General features: G+C 39.4%; 2 protein-coding genes across 2 annotated transcripts in view; one reads left to right on the plus strand and one right to left on the minus strand.

Moving 5' to 3' along the window:
* The window catches only part of LRRFIP1 (LRR binding FLII interacting protein 1), an 82,527-nt gene extending 72,564 nt beyond the window's left edge, over positions 1 to 9,963 (plus strand). The window contains exons 12-13 of the mRNA XM_032210565.1: positions 4,921 to 5,025; positions 9,099 to 9,963. Coding sequence (XP_032066456.1) covers positions 4,921 to 5,025; positions 9,099 to 9,209 — 216 coding nt within the window. The 3' untranslated portion in view covers positions 9,210 to 9,963. The remainder of the gene's footprint in view (positions 1 to 4,920; positions 5,026 to 9,098) is intronic.
* A 4,190-nt stretch (positions 9,964 to 14,153) lies between these two features.
* The window catches only part of UBE2F (ubiquitin conjugating enzyme E2 F (putative)), a 69,005-nt gene continuing 66,891 nt past the window's right edge, over positions 14,154 to 16,267 (minus strand). Inside the window, 1 exon segment of the mRNA XM_032216531.1 lies at positions 14,154 to 15,520. Within this exon segment, the coding sequence (XP_032072422.1) occupies positions 15,470 to 15,520 (51 nt within the window). The 3' untranslated portion in view covers positions 14,154 to 15,469.

Raw genomic sequence — 16,267 nt, forward strand, 5'->3', positions numbered from 1 at the left:
TTAAGATGCAATCATTTCAGACCATTCTAGAAAGTGTCTGGAGGGACGACTTCCTCATCTCAGTGGATTTGACGCAGGCGTACTTCCCATACCTATATTACCAGCTCACAGACAGTTTCTCAGGTTCTGCTACTGAGGGAGGCATTATCAATACAAAGCACTTCCGTTCGGACTCTCCTCGGTGCCCAGCTCTATCAGGATTCTCTGTTACCTGGGTGATATCCTGATTCTGTCCAGATCCCCTTACCAGGCCAGGCAGGACCTTCAACTGTCCCTCCAGTTGTTAAGGGACCACGGGTTTTCCATCAACCTGGGCAAAAGTTGCCTCTCTCCCACCACCAGGATCCTTCACCTGAGGGCGGTCATAGATAGAACGGAGGGAAGGATCTATCTTTCACAGGAACGCCAGACCAGTCTAAGATCGATGGCATCGGACGCTGGTTGTCCTCTCTCAACTGCAGAGAAGATGGTGTCCTTATTCCACATCATGCCATGGGCGAGACTGCACAGCAGACCACTCCAGTGGTTCCTTCTTCCTCATCAGGGGGCAGACAGAGCCAGCTCATCTGCAAAAGTGATCCTGACCACGGCGGTGCGCGGTTTCCTGAGATGATGGATGTCATCAGCGATTTCTCAGGAAGCTTTGTTCCGGGAGCCTGCCCAGAACACAGTGACAATGAGGCCAGCCTGTCGGGCTGAGGGGCACATCTTTGATCAGATATCGCTCAGGGTCTCTGGTCCCCGTCAGACAGACAGCATAGCATCAACTGGCTGGAGCTGAAAGCCATATCCACCTGGCACTCCTGCACTTCAGCCAGCATCTGAAGGGGCAACATGTTCTCATCTGCACCAACACTGTGACGGCAAAGGCACACAAAGACAGGTTCTGCAGTGGGTGCGTGAGGACCAAGAACTTTCAGCCCAGTCGCAGGCCCACCCGTAGGGACAGTACTGGCCTTGATAGGTCCCATTCCTGGTTGCTGTCTCCAGCAACAATGGAGAATGGGAGTTGGCTTTCCTGAGACTCTCATTCTCTGGGAAGGTGGAGACCGCAGCCAGCCCCACCCAAAGAAGTTGGAAGAGTTCCTAGAAGATACCATAGCACATCAGTCTGCGGATTGCCTTTGTCATAAAAGCTGGTGAAGCCATTAAAGGAGGTGGGAATTTCTTGTAGGCTGGTTTCTTCTTTTGGGATTAGCGATATTATTGCTTCTCTCCATGATTCAGGTATCTTGGCTTTTCCTGAAACTTTGTTAAACATTTCCACTCCTAGCTCTTCCGATATTATTTTGTTATATTTGTATAACTCCACCGGTATTCCATCTGGTCCTGGGGTTTTATTATTTTTCTGCTTTTTCAGGACTAATTCCACTTCGGCAAACGTTATTGGCCTGTTTATCACCTCCCTTTGTTTTTTTGATATTAATGTTATCTTTTCTGTGTTTAAATAATGTTTTATTTTGATTTCCTCCATTCTATCTTGCGCGTATAGTTTTGCAAAGTATTTATGAATAATATGCTTCTTTTCTTCCACTTTGTATTGAATTCTTCCCTCATCATCTTTTAATTGAGATATCATCCTTTTTTTCTCTTTCATTCTTCAATCTGTATGCCAGCCATCGTCCAGGTGTGTTGGCTTGTTCAAAGTCTGGCTGCTTTAATTTTCTGTGCTAATTCCTTTTGAGTTATTAAGTTGATTTTATCATCTCTCTTTTTTCTTTTTTTAAATTTTATTTGGGTCTTTCTGTAGTTCATCTTCGGCTTCCATAAGTTCTTTTTGCATACATTCTTGTTGCTCTTCTTGTTTCCTAGTTTTTCTCACCTTGTAGGCAATCGTGAGGCCAATCTTGTGTACGCTTTCATAGCGTCCCAGAGATTTTGAATTGAGGTGTCTTCTTTTTTTATTTATTCTAAAGAATAGTTTTAATTTCTCCAGCATTTGAGTGTATTCTATTTCATTTACAATATTTGAATTCATCATCCATCCTTTTCTTCTTCTTTGACCTTTCCATGTTAATTTTATTGGATTATGATCTGCCCACTCATTTGCTTCTATTTCAATTTCCTCTAATTGATTACATAGACCAGATGATATCCAGGCCATGTCAATTCTTGATAGGGACTGGTGGGGGTTCGAATAAAAGGTATATTGCTTTCTTGTTTTGTGCTTTTCTCTCCAAATATCATGTAGTTTATATTCCATTGCCATCTCAAAAAAGGATTTAGGTAACCTATTTTTTTTTGTTTTATTTTTATTTTTTTGCTTTCATAGTCCATTTTTTTTATCCACTATTGCATTATAATCCCCAATTAAGCAAATGTTTTCATATTCTAATTTGTTTATTTTGTTGTGTAATTTCCTGTGGAATTCCTCTTGTTTCTGATTTGGTGCATATATGACTATTAATAATATCAGTTTTTCTGTTGTCTCTTCTTTGGAGTTTATTTTTTCCTTTATCTGGGTTGCTATCCCTCTTTTTTTATCTCCCAGTGCTGTATATAATTTCCCTAGTTTTTTGTTTTCCAGTAAATTCCTATGTTCCCTTTTAATATGCACTTCCTGTATACAGGTTATATCTACCTTCAGTTTCTTAAGTTTATTAAACATCTGCGCTCTTTTTTTTTTTGGTGCGTTCAGTCCATTCAAGTTTCTCGAAATAATTGTTATTTCCTGGTCCATCTTTCGATGGGGTGTTTTTTGTTGCTTTGGTTTGTATCTGACTTTTCCCTCTCGTACCTTCCTTTTTTGCTCTCTCTCTTTCTTGCCTCTGTTCTTCTCTCCTGTTTCTTGTCTTGTCTTCCGATGTTTCTTCCTCTTGACTTCTACTTCTTTTGTATCATCTGGAGCATCAATTGCATACTATGCATTGTTGGTGCTGGTCCTGTTGTTCCTGCCATCATTCCACCTTTCTCCAGCCCCATTGCGCTCTCAATTGATCTTTGATTTGAGGAGGGGGGTGTTGCCAAAATCATATTTGGTGTAGCTTTTTTCACTAACTTTAGTGAAGTTGCCATTTTTATCCCTCTATTTATCCTTGCTCACAATTGCATATAAATTCTACTTTACTTCTACTTTATCAGCAATATCAATGGTATCAATAATTATATATCTCAATATTCAACAATAATTAACCTTCCTTAATATCACATTTCAATATCTAAACATTCCTATGTATTATTCTATTCTGTTTTTGATGCTTAATTATTATATATCATAGAGTTATATATCACACTGTTATCTTATACAAATAGATGTCTCTCAATTGTGTCAGTTATACAGGTATTCCACCCTAGCAATTAGTTTCTCTCTATGTATATATATCAGCTTATGTCACCATTGGTTTTCTTGCATCAGACTTCACGGTTCAAATTTATAATCCACTAGGTGTCACCCTCTCCTCAGTATCACTGTTAGCGTCAACCAGTTAATACAACAAGCCCAGCGGCAAAGGAAAATAAAGGGGGTGGGTAAAGACGCCCTCTAATCGTTCCAAAACAGTTCTCTCTCTACTGTCTCTGGTACCATTCCAATTTCCAAGGCGAATAAATACCAAATACTTGTAAGTTCAACTATTATTTGGGAAAAACAAAACAGTAGAAGGAAGAGCAAGAAGAAAAAAGTCAACAACCAACCCGACTGTTAAACAATCCTTTCTATGCCTTCCAGGTCTTCTCAGCAGTTACTGTGTTTTAGTCCTGTTGTCCATGCCGGGTTTTCGTTCTCACTGTAGCCAATTTCCTTCAAGTTATTCAGGCTGTCAATTCCAACTCAGTGTCTATGCTCTCACTTCTTTTCGGCAAAAATCTGAACTGCAAAAACAGTCTCCTTCCCAGAGCCTCTTTCTTTCCAGCTCACCCTCTCTGCCAATTTCGCCTTCTCCTCCTCTTCTTTGGGTTGTCAATAATAGTAACAGATGTCTCGATTCCAACTGCTTTCTCTCTCTGCTTCCTTCTCATGCGGTCGCCATCGCTCCAGTCCTAACCAAGTGGCAGGATAGATCCTCGTCCGTTTAGTGGGTTTCTCCTACCCGCTGGGGTATTTGCCTTATCACCCCAGCATCTTCAGAGCTTCCCCCTTAATCCGCTGGTCCCTTCAGGATCCACAGCCCTCAGAAATGAGCCCAAACGAAGAAGTTAAGAGTTAGAGGTTAGGAGAGCTCCCGTTCCTCAGCTCCAAGCACGATGACGTCACCCCAGGAAGTCCTCACCTGACAGGTTTTTTTAAACAAACCTTTGCATTCACATTTGTTCCTACAATCCAGGAGTCTGATCAGATTCTGTTAATCAGAGCCTGTGCATCATCCCAGATGCAATTCCAAAAGGCATTTCAGAACACTCAGAGGCTCAACTTATTTTAGGAAAAGGAGTTTGATGCCATGTTTGTAGATCCATATTCTAAAGCAACTTTTGTAGACCAAACCCTTGAAAGCATTGCACAATTCACCTGCTAAATTATATTCTTTCTGCCACTAACCCAGTATGTTCTGAACAAGTTTTTGTTTTGTTTTTTTTAATTATGTAAATCTCCCTATTTGCACTATTTTTCAATTTAGCTGAAATGTTGGGAGCGGACTGACATGGGTTGCAGTCTTGTAGGAATTTATTTCAAGTTGTTAAGTTTATACTTTCAATTTTATTTTATTTTTTTCCATGCTTGAAGTAAAACATGTTTTGCAGCCTGTATAAATGTTTAAATCAATATTGTCATTTTTGGGAAGCCAGTTACTTCATAGACATCTTAAAAGTAGTTTATTTAAAATTTTAGAATTATGTGCTAATGTTGTTTATTTTGAAGCTCTGATTATATTTAGAGTTTTATAAAATTTCATTTTCTGTTTATTTTGCATAGACAATCCTTTGAAATGAAGATGGAGTATACATTTTTATTAAAATAAATAATGTTCTATCGTATCATGCTAGGTGTTTCGGTTAGAAGGTCAAGTTGTTCGCTATAAAACAGCTGCAGAAAATGCCGAAAGAATAGAGGATGAATTGAAAGCAGAGAAACGTAAGCTCCAAAGAGAGGTAACCTACATTACTATATACTTTTGAATTAAGAAAAAAGGGTTGAATTAAAAAAAGTAAAAATTTAATATGAGTAATAGGACTCTAGATTAATCATTTCTTTATTAAATGAAAACCTTTACAGCCTCTACCCATGAATAATGTCCCTAAAATTACCTTCTGCAGATTGGAGTGTTTTATATTTCCTTCCTGCTTGTGCCAAAGGAGTAAAAGAAAGCCTTTTTCAGACACTAATTAAATAAAGAAGATAAAGCAAGTTGCTATAACTTGCTTACTAAAAAGGGGAATGGAATCCATTAGTTTTCACTTGTGGTTCTGGAAAGCAAAACAAAATTGAAGAAAAAACAGAATGAAAAATAAATATTGCCCAAAGTTTTATAATATGCACCCAATTAATGAATGAAACACTGAAATTACAGCTGAATTTAATGCTACACAATTTACTAATAATCGCAGATAATTAGTTCCTTTTCTATGCAGGATGATTATTCAGGAAAAGCTATTAGCTTTTAACAACTTGATTTTCAAGATGATAAATTCAAATAACAGACAAAACATTTTAACACCTGCATTCATTGATCAGGGTGGTGGTGCAGGGGCTCAGCGATTAAGACGCTGGGCTTGTTGGCTGCTCAGATTCGAGACTCAAACACCAGGCCACAAGCTGAGCTCCTGCCAACCTAGCAATTTGAAAGCATGCAAATGGAAGTAGATAAAAAGGCACCACTTTGGTGGGGAGGTAACAGCGCTCCATAACGGTCACATAACAGAAAGGTCTATGGATAGCGCTGGCTCGATGGCCTTGCGATGGAGATGAGCGCTGCTGCCCCTTACAGTTGGCAACGACTAGCGGAGTAAAATCCACAGGGACTCATCTACCTTGTTTTATTCATTAATTAAACAGTTTTGTAATTTGTCTAATATGTATAATTTTGGCTCCTTTAAGAATTAAAGAAATATTTGTGAAGATATTGTAAAGAAAACCAACTCTAGATTTAAACACAAACTAAAAAAAATCTTAAAGTTTAGGAATCAATGTATCTGTGTACACCTTAAAGAATTTATTGCCTTTCCTATAAGTGATATTTCTGTTTTCTCCATCTTAATTTCTTCAGAAAGTACCGTATTTTTCACACTATAGAACGCACTGGACCATAAGACGCACATTGGCTTTAGAGGAATAAGAAAAATAAAATCTGCCCCTCTGCCTTCCAGGATCCATCTGGTATTCCTCTGGCCAGTCTCCTTGCAGCAAACAGCCTGGTCAGCTTCAACACATTATTGCAGCCCCAGCACATGTGGCTCCTCAGGGCACCGCTCTGTTGTGCTCACCACCTGTCGACTGAGCTGAGCTGGCGCTGCCAGGGAACACTGGAGCCTTTGCTGCTGAGCAGCTGATTGGTGGTTGCATCGGCCTCCTGGAATATTGCCAATCAGCCGTTGTACGTAGCGGCGATTGTCACTGCCGTTTGTCACTGCCCATCACTGCTGCCTACCGCTGTTGTTCACTGCCACCTATTGCCACCGCTGTCACTCAGTGGAAATTGGCAGCAGCAGCAGCGAATGGCGCCGATTGGCAGCAGTGGAATCGCTGATTGGCAGCATTTCGAGAGGCCAATCCAACCATTAATCAGCTGCTCAACAGCAAAGCCTCCAGTCTTCCATGGCAGCGGCAGCAGTGATAGGCGGTGCTGCCGCACCAACCTCATCCCCCCCACCACACTATTCGCTCTATTTCCACCCACTTTTTGCAGGGGGAAAGTGCATCTTATAGTCCAAAAAAATATGGTGATTTTTTGTGACTATACCAGCACATAGATTTTGACAAAGGAATATATGTGTGTGTGTGTGTGTATATATATATATGCCTTTTTTCCTTTTACCAGTATACTATATATATATATATATATATATATATATATATATATATATATATATATATATATATAGTATGTATGTATACACACACAAACATTCATACATGCATGCACGCATACATACATACATACATATACATACATAGATACATAGATACATACATATGCACACACATTTTTAATAATATTTCAAAAACTTTAAATTTATCACTTATTGCATTGTGTTCATGCTGAACCAAAAGAATTGTTTTGTTTAATCATTATGTTCAAACATTGCCCAGTTCCTCTCCAGATATCTGAAACTATATGCTAGTAAGTACTTCTTAGTGGGAAGTAATTTATTCATAAATTATGAAAATACATGTTTCCAGTTTAAGATTTCTTCTTGTAAAACACTATTTTTTTCTTATTTAAAACACAGGAAATAATTGGTTCTTTAAATAAAGTTTGCATATTTCACATGCAGTAGTCCAGCAGATATACATTTGTATTGAAAGTTGACACATTCATAAAATACATAGCTGGGCATCAAATATCCTGCATGTGAAATTATTTATGTTTATGAATTTTAAAAGATAAAATGAAAATTAGAGTTTCTTGTGGCCTATAATTTCAGAAGAGAGTCAGTTTGGTGTAGTGGTTAAGATATCAGGCTAGAAACTGGGAGACTATGAGCACAGGTAGTCCTCAATTTACAACAATTCATTTAGAGACTATTCAAAGTTATAACGGTACTGAAAAAAGTCACGTGTGACCATTTTTCACACTTATGACTGTTGCAGCATCCCCATGGTTAATGATCAAAATTCAGATGCTTGGCAACTGGTTCATATTTATGACGGTCACGGCGTCTGGATGCTCACCTTTTGCAACCTTCTGACAGACAAAGTCAATGGGGAAGCCGGATTCAATGAACAGCTGTTCAACTAATGTAACAACTGCAGTGATTCACTTAACAACTGTGGTGAGAAAGTCATGAAATGAGGCAAAGGTCATTTAACAAATGTCTCACTTAAGAACATAAGTTTTGGGATCAATTGTGGTCGTAAGTCAAGGATTACCTGAACTAGTCCTGCCTTAGGCACGAAGCCAATTGGGTGGCCGTGAGCCAGTCACTCAGTCTCAGCCCTAGGGAGTAAGCAAGGCAACCCTTGCCAAAAAAACCTGCAGGGCTTCTCCAGGTAGTTGTAGGAATCAACAATTACTCAAAGACATAAATAAAATCATTTGTCATACAGTCGGTCAGATCTTTAGATTAGATTTGGCATTTCTGTCCAGGACATGGGATAGGAGATGTTGGAGGGTGTTAAAGGTATTGTCACAGGTGTAGGTTAAGTGTTTCCTAGTAAAGTTGCCTTTTGCAATTGACTGGTGGTGATTATGCCTTTGGGGATTCAAGTTGCGCTCCAAATGTTTTGAAAGTTTAAAAATTGCCTATTACTATTGGTACTACCTTACTTCTGATGCTATCGCCATTCTACTTCTATTTGGAGTTCTTTTTGTGACTTTCTTGAGTTCTTTCTCTTCTATTCTGGTGTCGCCAGGTACTACCATGTTTACTATCCAAAGTTATTTGACTTTCTTACCAGCAATTGTTAAATCCAGGGTGTTTACAGGTACTTGTCTCTTTTAATACTAAATTGTCCAGAGCAATTTACTTTTTCATTTTTCTTTATTGCCTATTTTGTGTCCCATCCGTTCTTGTTTGAAGGCAGGTACCCTAGAAAGGTATAACAGGTTCCCCATCGCTGACCTATCACATACTTACCATTGGAAGATTGTCAGTGTTCTGGAGCTCATATTGCGAAGAACAGCAGGCCACTCTGCTCCTCAGGATCCCCAATGAATTGTGGCTATTCCAAAAAAATGGTGTCCACTTCTGAGATGGGGCCATGGGACCGGCAGAGACCCATGCAGGGGGCTAAGTGGCCTGCCCTCCTTCCCAAACACAGACTCCAGAAATCTACAAAACGTGAGCAATTGGGGGATGGGTAGGAAGGTGTGGGTATAGATCATTTGTATATGTCTGGCACATATATTGGGGAAGGGGAGCAGGCCACTCCATTCCTTGACATCACCCCTAAATCACATGGCTTCCATCTGGCATATCAGTCATTGCTGGAGGTCAGGGGGGGCATCCTACTTTCTATACTTTAATTTGAATCCAATGTCTCTTTTAAATGGTTTTTTTTCCAGCTTCGTTCAGCATTAGACAAAACGGAAGAGCTTGAAGTCAGTAATGGCCATCTAGTTAAACGCCTAGAGAAGATGAAAGCCAATAGAAGTGCTTTGCTCTCTCAGCAATAGATAGATGGCAGCTCTTGCTGGGCCTGCTGGACTGATTGACAACTTATGGCTGCACCTGTTTGGGATACTTCCATGTTTCTGAAGACAACACAGTTCTCATGCATGAATCCATTTGCCCACATGCCAACCTCTTGAAGTTTTGGCTATGTAGATTCTGAACGGATACAACTGTGATTATGAACAACTGCTCCAAATGATTGTCTCTCTCAGATTCAATACTGTAGCTGTAAGCAATTCAATAAGCACATGATATGTCCCTTTAAGTCCTCAATTCAATACGGCATTTTGAAAACAATACTGAAAGGACGTTTATTGTCCTGTTAAACTGGAAATTTGAATTTTCTTTCCGGAAATTAGTTTTTTTTAAGACTAATTTTCAGATTTCCTGTAATGGCTGCATCTGAAAGAATAGCAACCCTAGCATATCCTTATCAAGTTCTTATATATATATTTATATATATATATATATATATAAATAAAAACCCTGGAACCAGAAGCCATTGCAGAACAAATGTTCAGTTTTGAAATCATGGATGAAAATGGTCTTGGAAGCAAAAGTGACCTTATTTGACTTCATCAAATAAAACTTTATAAGCAATTTTTCTCCTGTTCATTTATGACTACTTCATTTCAGGATCAAATGGCAATAGCTTTACTTTAAAAAAAAAAAAAGAAAAGTTTTTATTATTATTTAATCTCTGTATTTGGAATTCAGTTAAATGATTTGTTATAAAGAATGTAATGTTGCAATAAAGGCAAGCCAATGTTTTAAAATTTATATAGTATTTCATATTTTAATGATTATACATGTTATTGCTAAACACAGTCTGATTATCATGAGTGCACCAGAAGCGCCTCCAGGCGCCCAGAGAGGCAGAACGAGAGGCAGCTCCAGCCCCCACTGGCTCAGCTGATCTGCAGGCTGTGATTAAGGGGCCAAGCCACCATGCGGTGAAAGGGGAAGGGAGGGGCTGCCTCCTGTGCTGGTCAGGGCTTATGTTTTGGAGTAGGACTTATATTAGGCCCACCCCCCAAAAAATCAAGCTAGGACTTATTTTCAGGGAAGGTCACAGTTTCGGGAAAACATGGTAGCAGCACGGGTCACCACAAGATCTCAAGCAAAGGACCCCCCCCCCCCCGTGGATGTTGCCCTCACTGTAACCTTCGGTCCCTTGACCACAGAAACACCTGCTCCATGCAAGATGGACGACTGTGGTGGGGAGGAAAAAACTCTTTATGTCCCAGCTAGCAAAGGACTAAAAGCCAAGCAAGCCTGCCATGACTCCAAATTGGCAGGGCATTTTGGGTTTGTAAAAACTTTGCACCTCCCGAGATGGCAATTTTGGTGGCCATCCCTTAACAAGGACACTGAAAGTTATGCTGCCAGCCTCCCCTCGTGCACAACGGCAAAGCATTAGCTGATCCTTCGCCCTGGATCAGATTTCTATGGATTTTATCGTAGAACTCCCAGAGAGCTCAAGAAACAGACCTTTTTTCAAAACAGTGGCCGTCCCATTGGCTTTGCTGGGACTAAAATACATACGTGGCTGGAAAAAATGATACAACAACATATTGATTTAAAACCTGAAATATTTTTGCTGAGGATATTACCAGAAAACTATAGTAAAGAAAATGTATATTTGATTATTCATGTTATAACAGCAGCTAGGATTGTATTTGCACAAAATTGGAAAAGTGAAGAAGAGATCCCTACAGAGGGGAATGTGATTAGGAAAATATTGGGATGTGCAGAAATGAACAGATTGACACTGGCTGTCAAAGAGAAAGAAGAAACCGATTACTATACAATTTGGAAATCTTTTTTACCAGTGGTTAGAGAATAGACATAAGAATTAATAGTAAAAAAAAGTTATCAAAAGTATAGAAAATGTATTAATAGTTAACATAACTAATAGATTTAAATAAATTACAATAGGATTGTTACAATATTAGATAGATACTGAAGGTATGGGAAATTAAGCTAGAATGAGATTAAATTATGAATAAGATTGTATATTTTAATGTTGGCACAAAAATATATATCCAGACAGCACACTGGTTAATGGCAAATGGATTGTTTAGAAAAAAAATATTTAAAAAAACCAGCTAAAGGCCACCTGGCCCCCATGGTTCCCAAAGTCCCAGACGAAGCAAGAGCAACCCGCAAGGGAGAGACAGAGAGAGTGGAGCCTGAATCCTTTAAAGTTGGGGGCCGAAAGTCTACCTTTCCACTCGGTCCTTCCGGTCCAACCATTTAAAAAACCTGGACCAAAATCCTTAGGACCAAAATCCCCATCACCCGTATCATTATTATTGTTAACCTGATCACAGTGGAGCTGCAATTAACCATTGTGGCAAGTGACCCCAATCTTCCATTGCAGCCTATTAAAGCCCGAAGTAACCTCGTTCTTACCCCCCACGCCCACCCCAGACCGTAACCTGCTATGGTAGAAGGTGAACACTTTGAGATTAAACAGATCTTTGCTTCGAGATGACACCATGGGCCCACCCAGTATTTAGTGGCCTGGAAAGAGACTCCACACATCACAAAAAACACCTTAGAGCCCCTAAGACCACTTGGTCCACCAACTCTACCCTGAGAAATCTAACTAATTGTTCTTCTTGTTTGCTATTTTGTCTCCTTTTCTTTAGGAGGCAGCATGTCGGGTCCCACAGACCTGAGGGGGGGGGGGGGAGGATTTGGGTTATGCTTGCGTGGGATTTTTGTTTGTCCCTTTTCTCTGCTTTGATGTACCTTTGGGATGTTGGGAGGGGGAAGAGAAGGTGTCAATTTCTCCGAAGCAACATCGGCCACAGCCTGGTGTTCCTGTGCTCCATTTCATTTCCCCCACATGGGGAGGGAGGCCTCAGTACGGAGAGGGATGGTGGGAGTGGACGGAGGGAATGCCCTCCTACATAGCTGGATGTTAACAGTGACTGGACCCAGTGATCAAGACTAGCGGCTGCTGAGAACGGACCAAGGGAGAAGTGATGGATGATTGTCCCACGTACCTGAGAACACCTGGAGGGGCAGGGACTGTCAAGCCTTCTTATGCCACTGGTATGTGGAAGTCTGATAGAGCCAGCTTCATTTCACTACGTACTACAGGTTCTCTGCACCCAATAAAGGGAAGTTTGAATCTGCATGGTGTCTGCATATGGTAAGTGTGCCAATTCATTGGGATGCATTGCTCAGAACTGTGAAGTGATCCCAGTTTGCTCAAGGCCATGTTCACATCCCCCAATTGCATCGTTCAACATTCACCTACAATCCTGTTTACTTCATCTTTTGGTGCAGAGAAAGACCACCCAGTTTGCCTTTATTCACTTTGAAGCTGTCAGTTTCCCCCATTTCCCACCCTATGGCTTAGTTGCCCTTCAGGCTCCAAAACAATGGCCTGCAGGTATGAGGGGGAGGAAGCCCAGCCTCACTGCACAAGCCACAGTACACTCAGAGACAGGAACTACAGTCACGGCCACTCAAGTGGGGGATCCCAATAGCTCTAATGAAAGTGGCTGCATTCAAATGCTGGTCCAGACCCAGAACCACAGAGTCCATTAAGAATGCAAAATTAATGTTTAAAGGGACTTGCATTGCCACACTTGGAACAGAACCACAATCCATACAATTATTCCAAAGAACTTTTGAGTCATTTGGGAAACTGGCATATTCTATTCTTTCATGGATCCTGAGTTTTATAGATCTCCAATGCCCCTTTTAGGTATTCCAGTGTCCACCAGTTACTCTGAGCTGCATTGGCCACCAGTTTCCCAAAGGCCAGCTGTGCTCCAGTCAACCCTCCCAGCTGCATGCAGATGTTGCACGAAGCCAACATCTCCCAGATGTTCCAGTTTTCCAAGGAGAGATCCTTGGATCTCTCCTTGGAAAACTACTATCTTTAGTATTGTGAGCATAAAACAATGGCTTCTAATTCTCAGTTGTGTTAGCTGTCCCAATTGTTTTCTGTATTCTTCTGTCATTTCTCAGCTATTATTTCTGTTCACAGTTTTCTATACAGTAGTTTATTTCTCAATCATTTATTGGAAAATGAAAAGATGGCTATCTGTGAGTATTACGAATTTTGCATTGTTCATGGAGAAAAACTACGTTTAATGTGTGTCAATTTACAATACTCATTTTGTAATTTTGGTTAAATTTCTTCAAAATGCGAACAATGTTTTTGTGAAAACATCCTACTGGAAACAAGCTCTTTCTATCTGCCCACTGCATTACTGCCTCAAAACATTTGTAAATAATTTCCCAAAGACAGACAACAGATAGTTCTTTTTTCTCAGAACCTCTGAGTAACTCAAATTTCAAAGAAATAATTTTTATTTTGAAACTTCTATTTGAACAAATAAGCATTTTCTAAGGACCATTAATTGCAATGAACATTTAATCCATGTATTCAATTAATTCTCATGCCAACTGAAACTCAGGGTGCCCTGTTTTGAATATCATTACACTGATGATAGATACAATCTGGGTCGGTCATCGGGACCAGAGGTTTTGTCTTCCGAGTTTTTGGACTCATTCTGGTGCCCATTATCAGGAAACTTCTTCTCTTTAGCAGAATGTGTGCTGTTCTATGTGTGGTATTTATATGGTGCCTGTTGTATGTGGCTTTTTAGATGTGGACTGCGGTGTGTTGATGGCTGGCCTGATGGTTGATAGCCAGCCATCAACACACCCCAATCAGCATCTAAAAGCCACATATAACAGGCACCACATAAATATCACACAGAGAACAGCACACACTCCGTTAGGAAGAAGTTCCCTGAAGATGGGCTCCAATCAAAAGCTCAGAAGACAAAACCTCTGGTCCCATGACTGAGCCACATTGGATCCTACAACATTATCCTGAGACATGTAGACTCCTTGAGTCATGACTGATAATATTTACTGAGGTGTAATTATAATAAATTGACTATCAAAATTTAAAGTATGATGTAGCAAACATTTGATTTAATACTTTCAGACTTCAGATGCAATGATTAAAATCTATACATGAATAAAATCCCATTCACCATTCCAAACATGCATAAAATCTCATTCTAATTTTACATTTTTAAAAAAATGCATAAAATATGCATAGGTAAAATTCTATTCAGAATCAGCAGACATCCTGCTTTTATAGACATCTCTTTCTCCCAATGAGACCATTAAATTGAATGTTTATTGCAGTGGGAAATTACAGAAGGACCTAATAAATTAGATTCTTCTATATGAAAAAAGTTGAGGCAAAAATATTATGCACACAATGTGTATGAAACTAAGCAAACATTTATTTGTCTCTGGCAATAATTTAATTAATTTTAAATTACTTGAGGGGTACGATTCTCATTGTTTTGAATGATCATTTTGTTAAAAAAGAGTTAAGATAAAATATGAAGTACCCATTGCATGTAGAATCTGCACAGTGTACACCCAACCAAAATAGTTTTGTAGTTCATACATCTTTACATGAGATAGAGCTACTGAAGTTATATTTAAAGTTCTTTATACCATGTTTATCCTGAAAAAAATGGCTTCTTACAGTGTTACCGTTAAGTTACAGTCAGCATTAATTTGATCTCAAGGATTAGCTTTTTACTAAAGCTTTGGTATCAGAAAATTTAAATTATTTTGTTTTATAATAATCTGAAATAGCAATTCTCCACACCGGAAACTAAAGGTATTTAAAAACTATTATACCTTTCATTACATTTGCATGTAAAATAGTTAGGTTTTAAAAGAAATACACTGTATTTATATGTGTTCAGACTCAGCCTTCACTTCAGTAAGTGCTTTGCACAGTAAATGCAAATTTAAAACAGTAGATTAAAAAATGAACGAGTATCAGCAATTTCAAATTTAACAGCAACAGTAGACAGAGCTAATATAAGCGCTCAATATAATGCTTGTTCAATTTTGGCCCACATTTATTTATTGCCATACTTAAATATTCTGTACTAGCTATTAAGAAAATTTTAAAATGAATAAATGATCTTAATAGGGCTTTCTTTTTAGTATCAAGGAGATCTCACTTCTGAATATATGATACGATTTCAAAAAGAGATTGTTGAACGTTAAACATCTTTTTGTAGCCAACTTACATCTGTATCTTGCTGTATGGGTGAACTTTTCATTGAACAAAGAGGATTGTTTTCTTAATCAAAACAACATGAACACAAGACAAAAAAAAACCCCTCTTTTTTGTGGCGGTGGTTTTAGGAAAACATCAAGGTGCGTTCATGGCCTTGCTATCCATCTCCCATCATCATCTTGCATAGCGCTTAATGTAATCTTCAACTTTAGTTCGGAAGTCCTCCTGTATGCAGTTGGAAAATAAATACGTTTACAGAAACAGTAGCCCTGTACCGTGTCTACATTAAAATTTCAATACATAGTTTTCATTCCAGCAGAGTAAATCTGACTGCATGGTGATTTTCTCTCTGAGAGACTTCTTGAGGAGGAAAGCTGTTGAAAGAAAAGGAACCCGTAGTGCCTGGGGGTCAAACCCGATTGCATCGTGGGCCTTATGGTGACCTATCGGGGTGTTTTTTCCGTTGCGGAGCCTGACTGGGCTTGGCCTACGCGGGCCACGCCAGTTTGACAGGCCTGCTGTAGGATATAGAAATAGCTATGGATCTTGCTAGCACAAAAAGGAGTGCCTTTGAAATTAGCTGCTACTTCTACTAAATGTTTGCCAAGAGAATGTAACCTTTTTTCCCTCAACTAAGATTTATCTTCACATTCATCATAGGAAAGTATCTTAATGGTTTAATGATGGCACCTTGGTCTCCACCCCAGCCGCTGTGGAGATAGTTCAAGGTTTTTTTGTTATTAAATTGGTCCTTTCTCTCTTCTACTCTGTTTCCTCAAAAATAAGCCCAGATAATAAGCCCAATTGGGCTTTTCAGCACAGGTGTTAAAATAAGCCCTCGCCCCCCCAAATAAGCCCTCCCTAAAAATATTGCAACATAGCAGTAGCTATGCATAGCAGTAGCCCACTCGCTGCCTCCTGCACCTCAATAAGACCTCCCTGAAAATAAGGCCCAGTGCTTATTTGTGGGAA

Source organism: Thamnophis elegans, chromosome 1 (assembly GCF_009769535.1).
Source record: "Thamnophis elegans isolate rThaEle1 chromosome 1, rThaEle1.pri, whole genome shotgun sequence".
Lineage (NCBI taxonomy): Eukaryota > Metazoa > Chordata > Lepidosauria > Squamata > Colubridae > Thamnophis > Thamnophis elegans.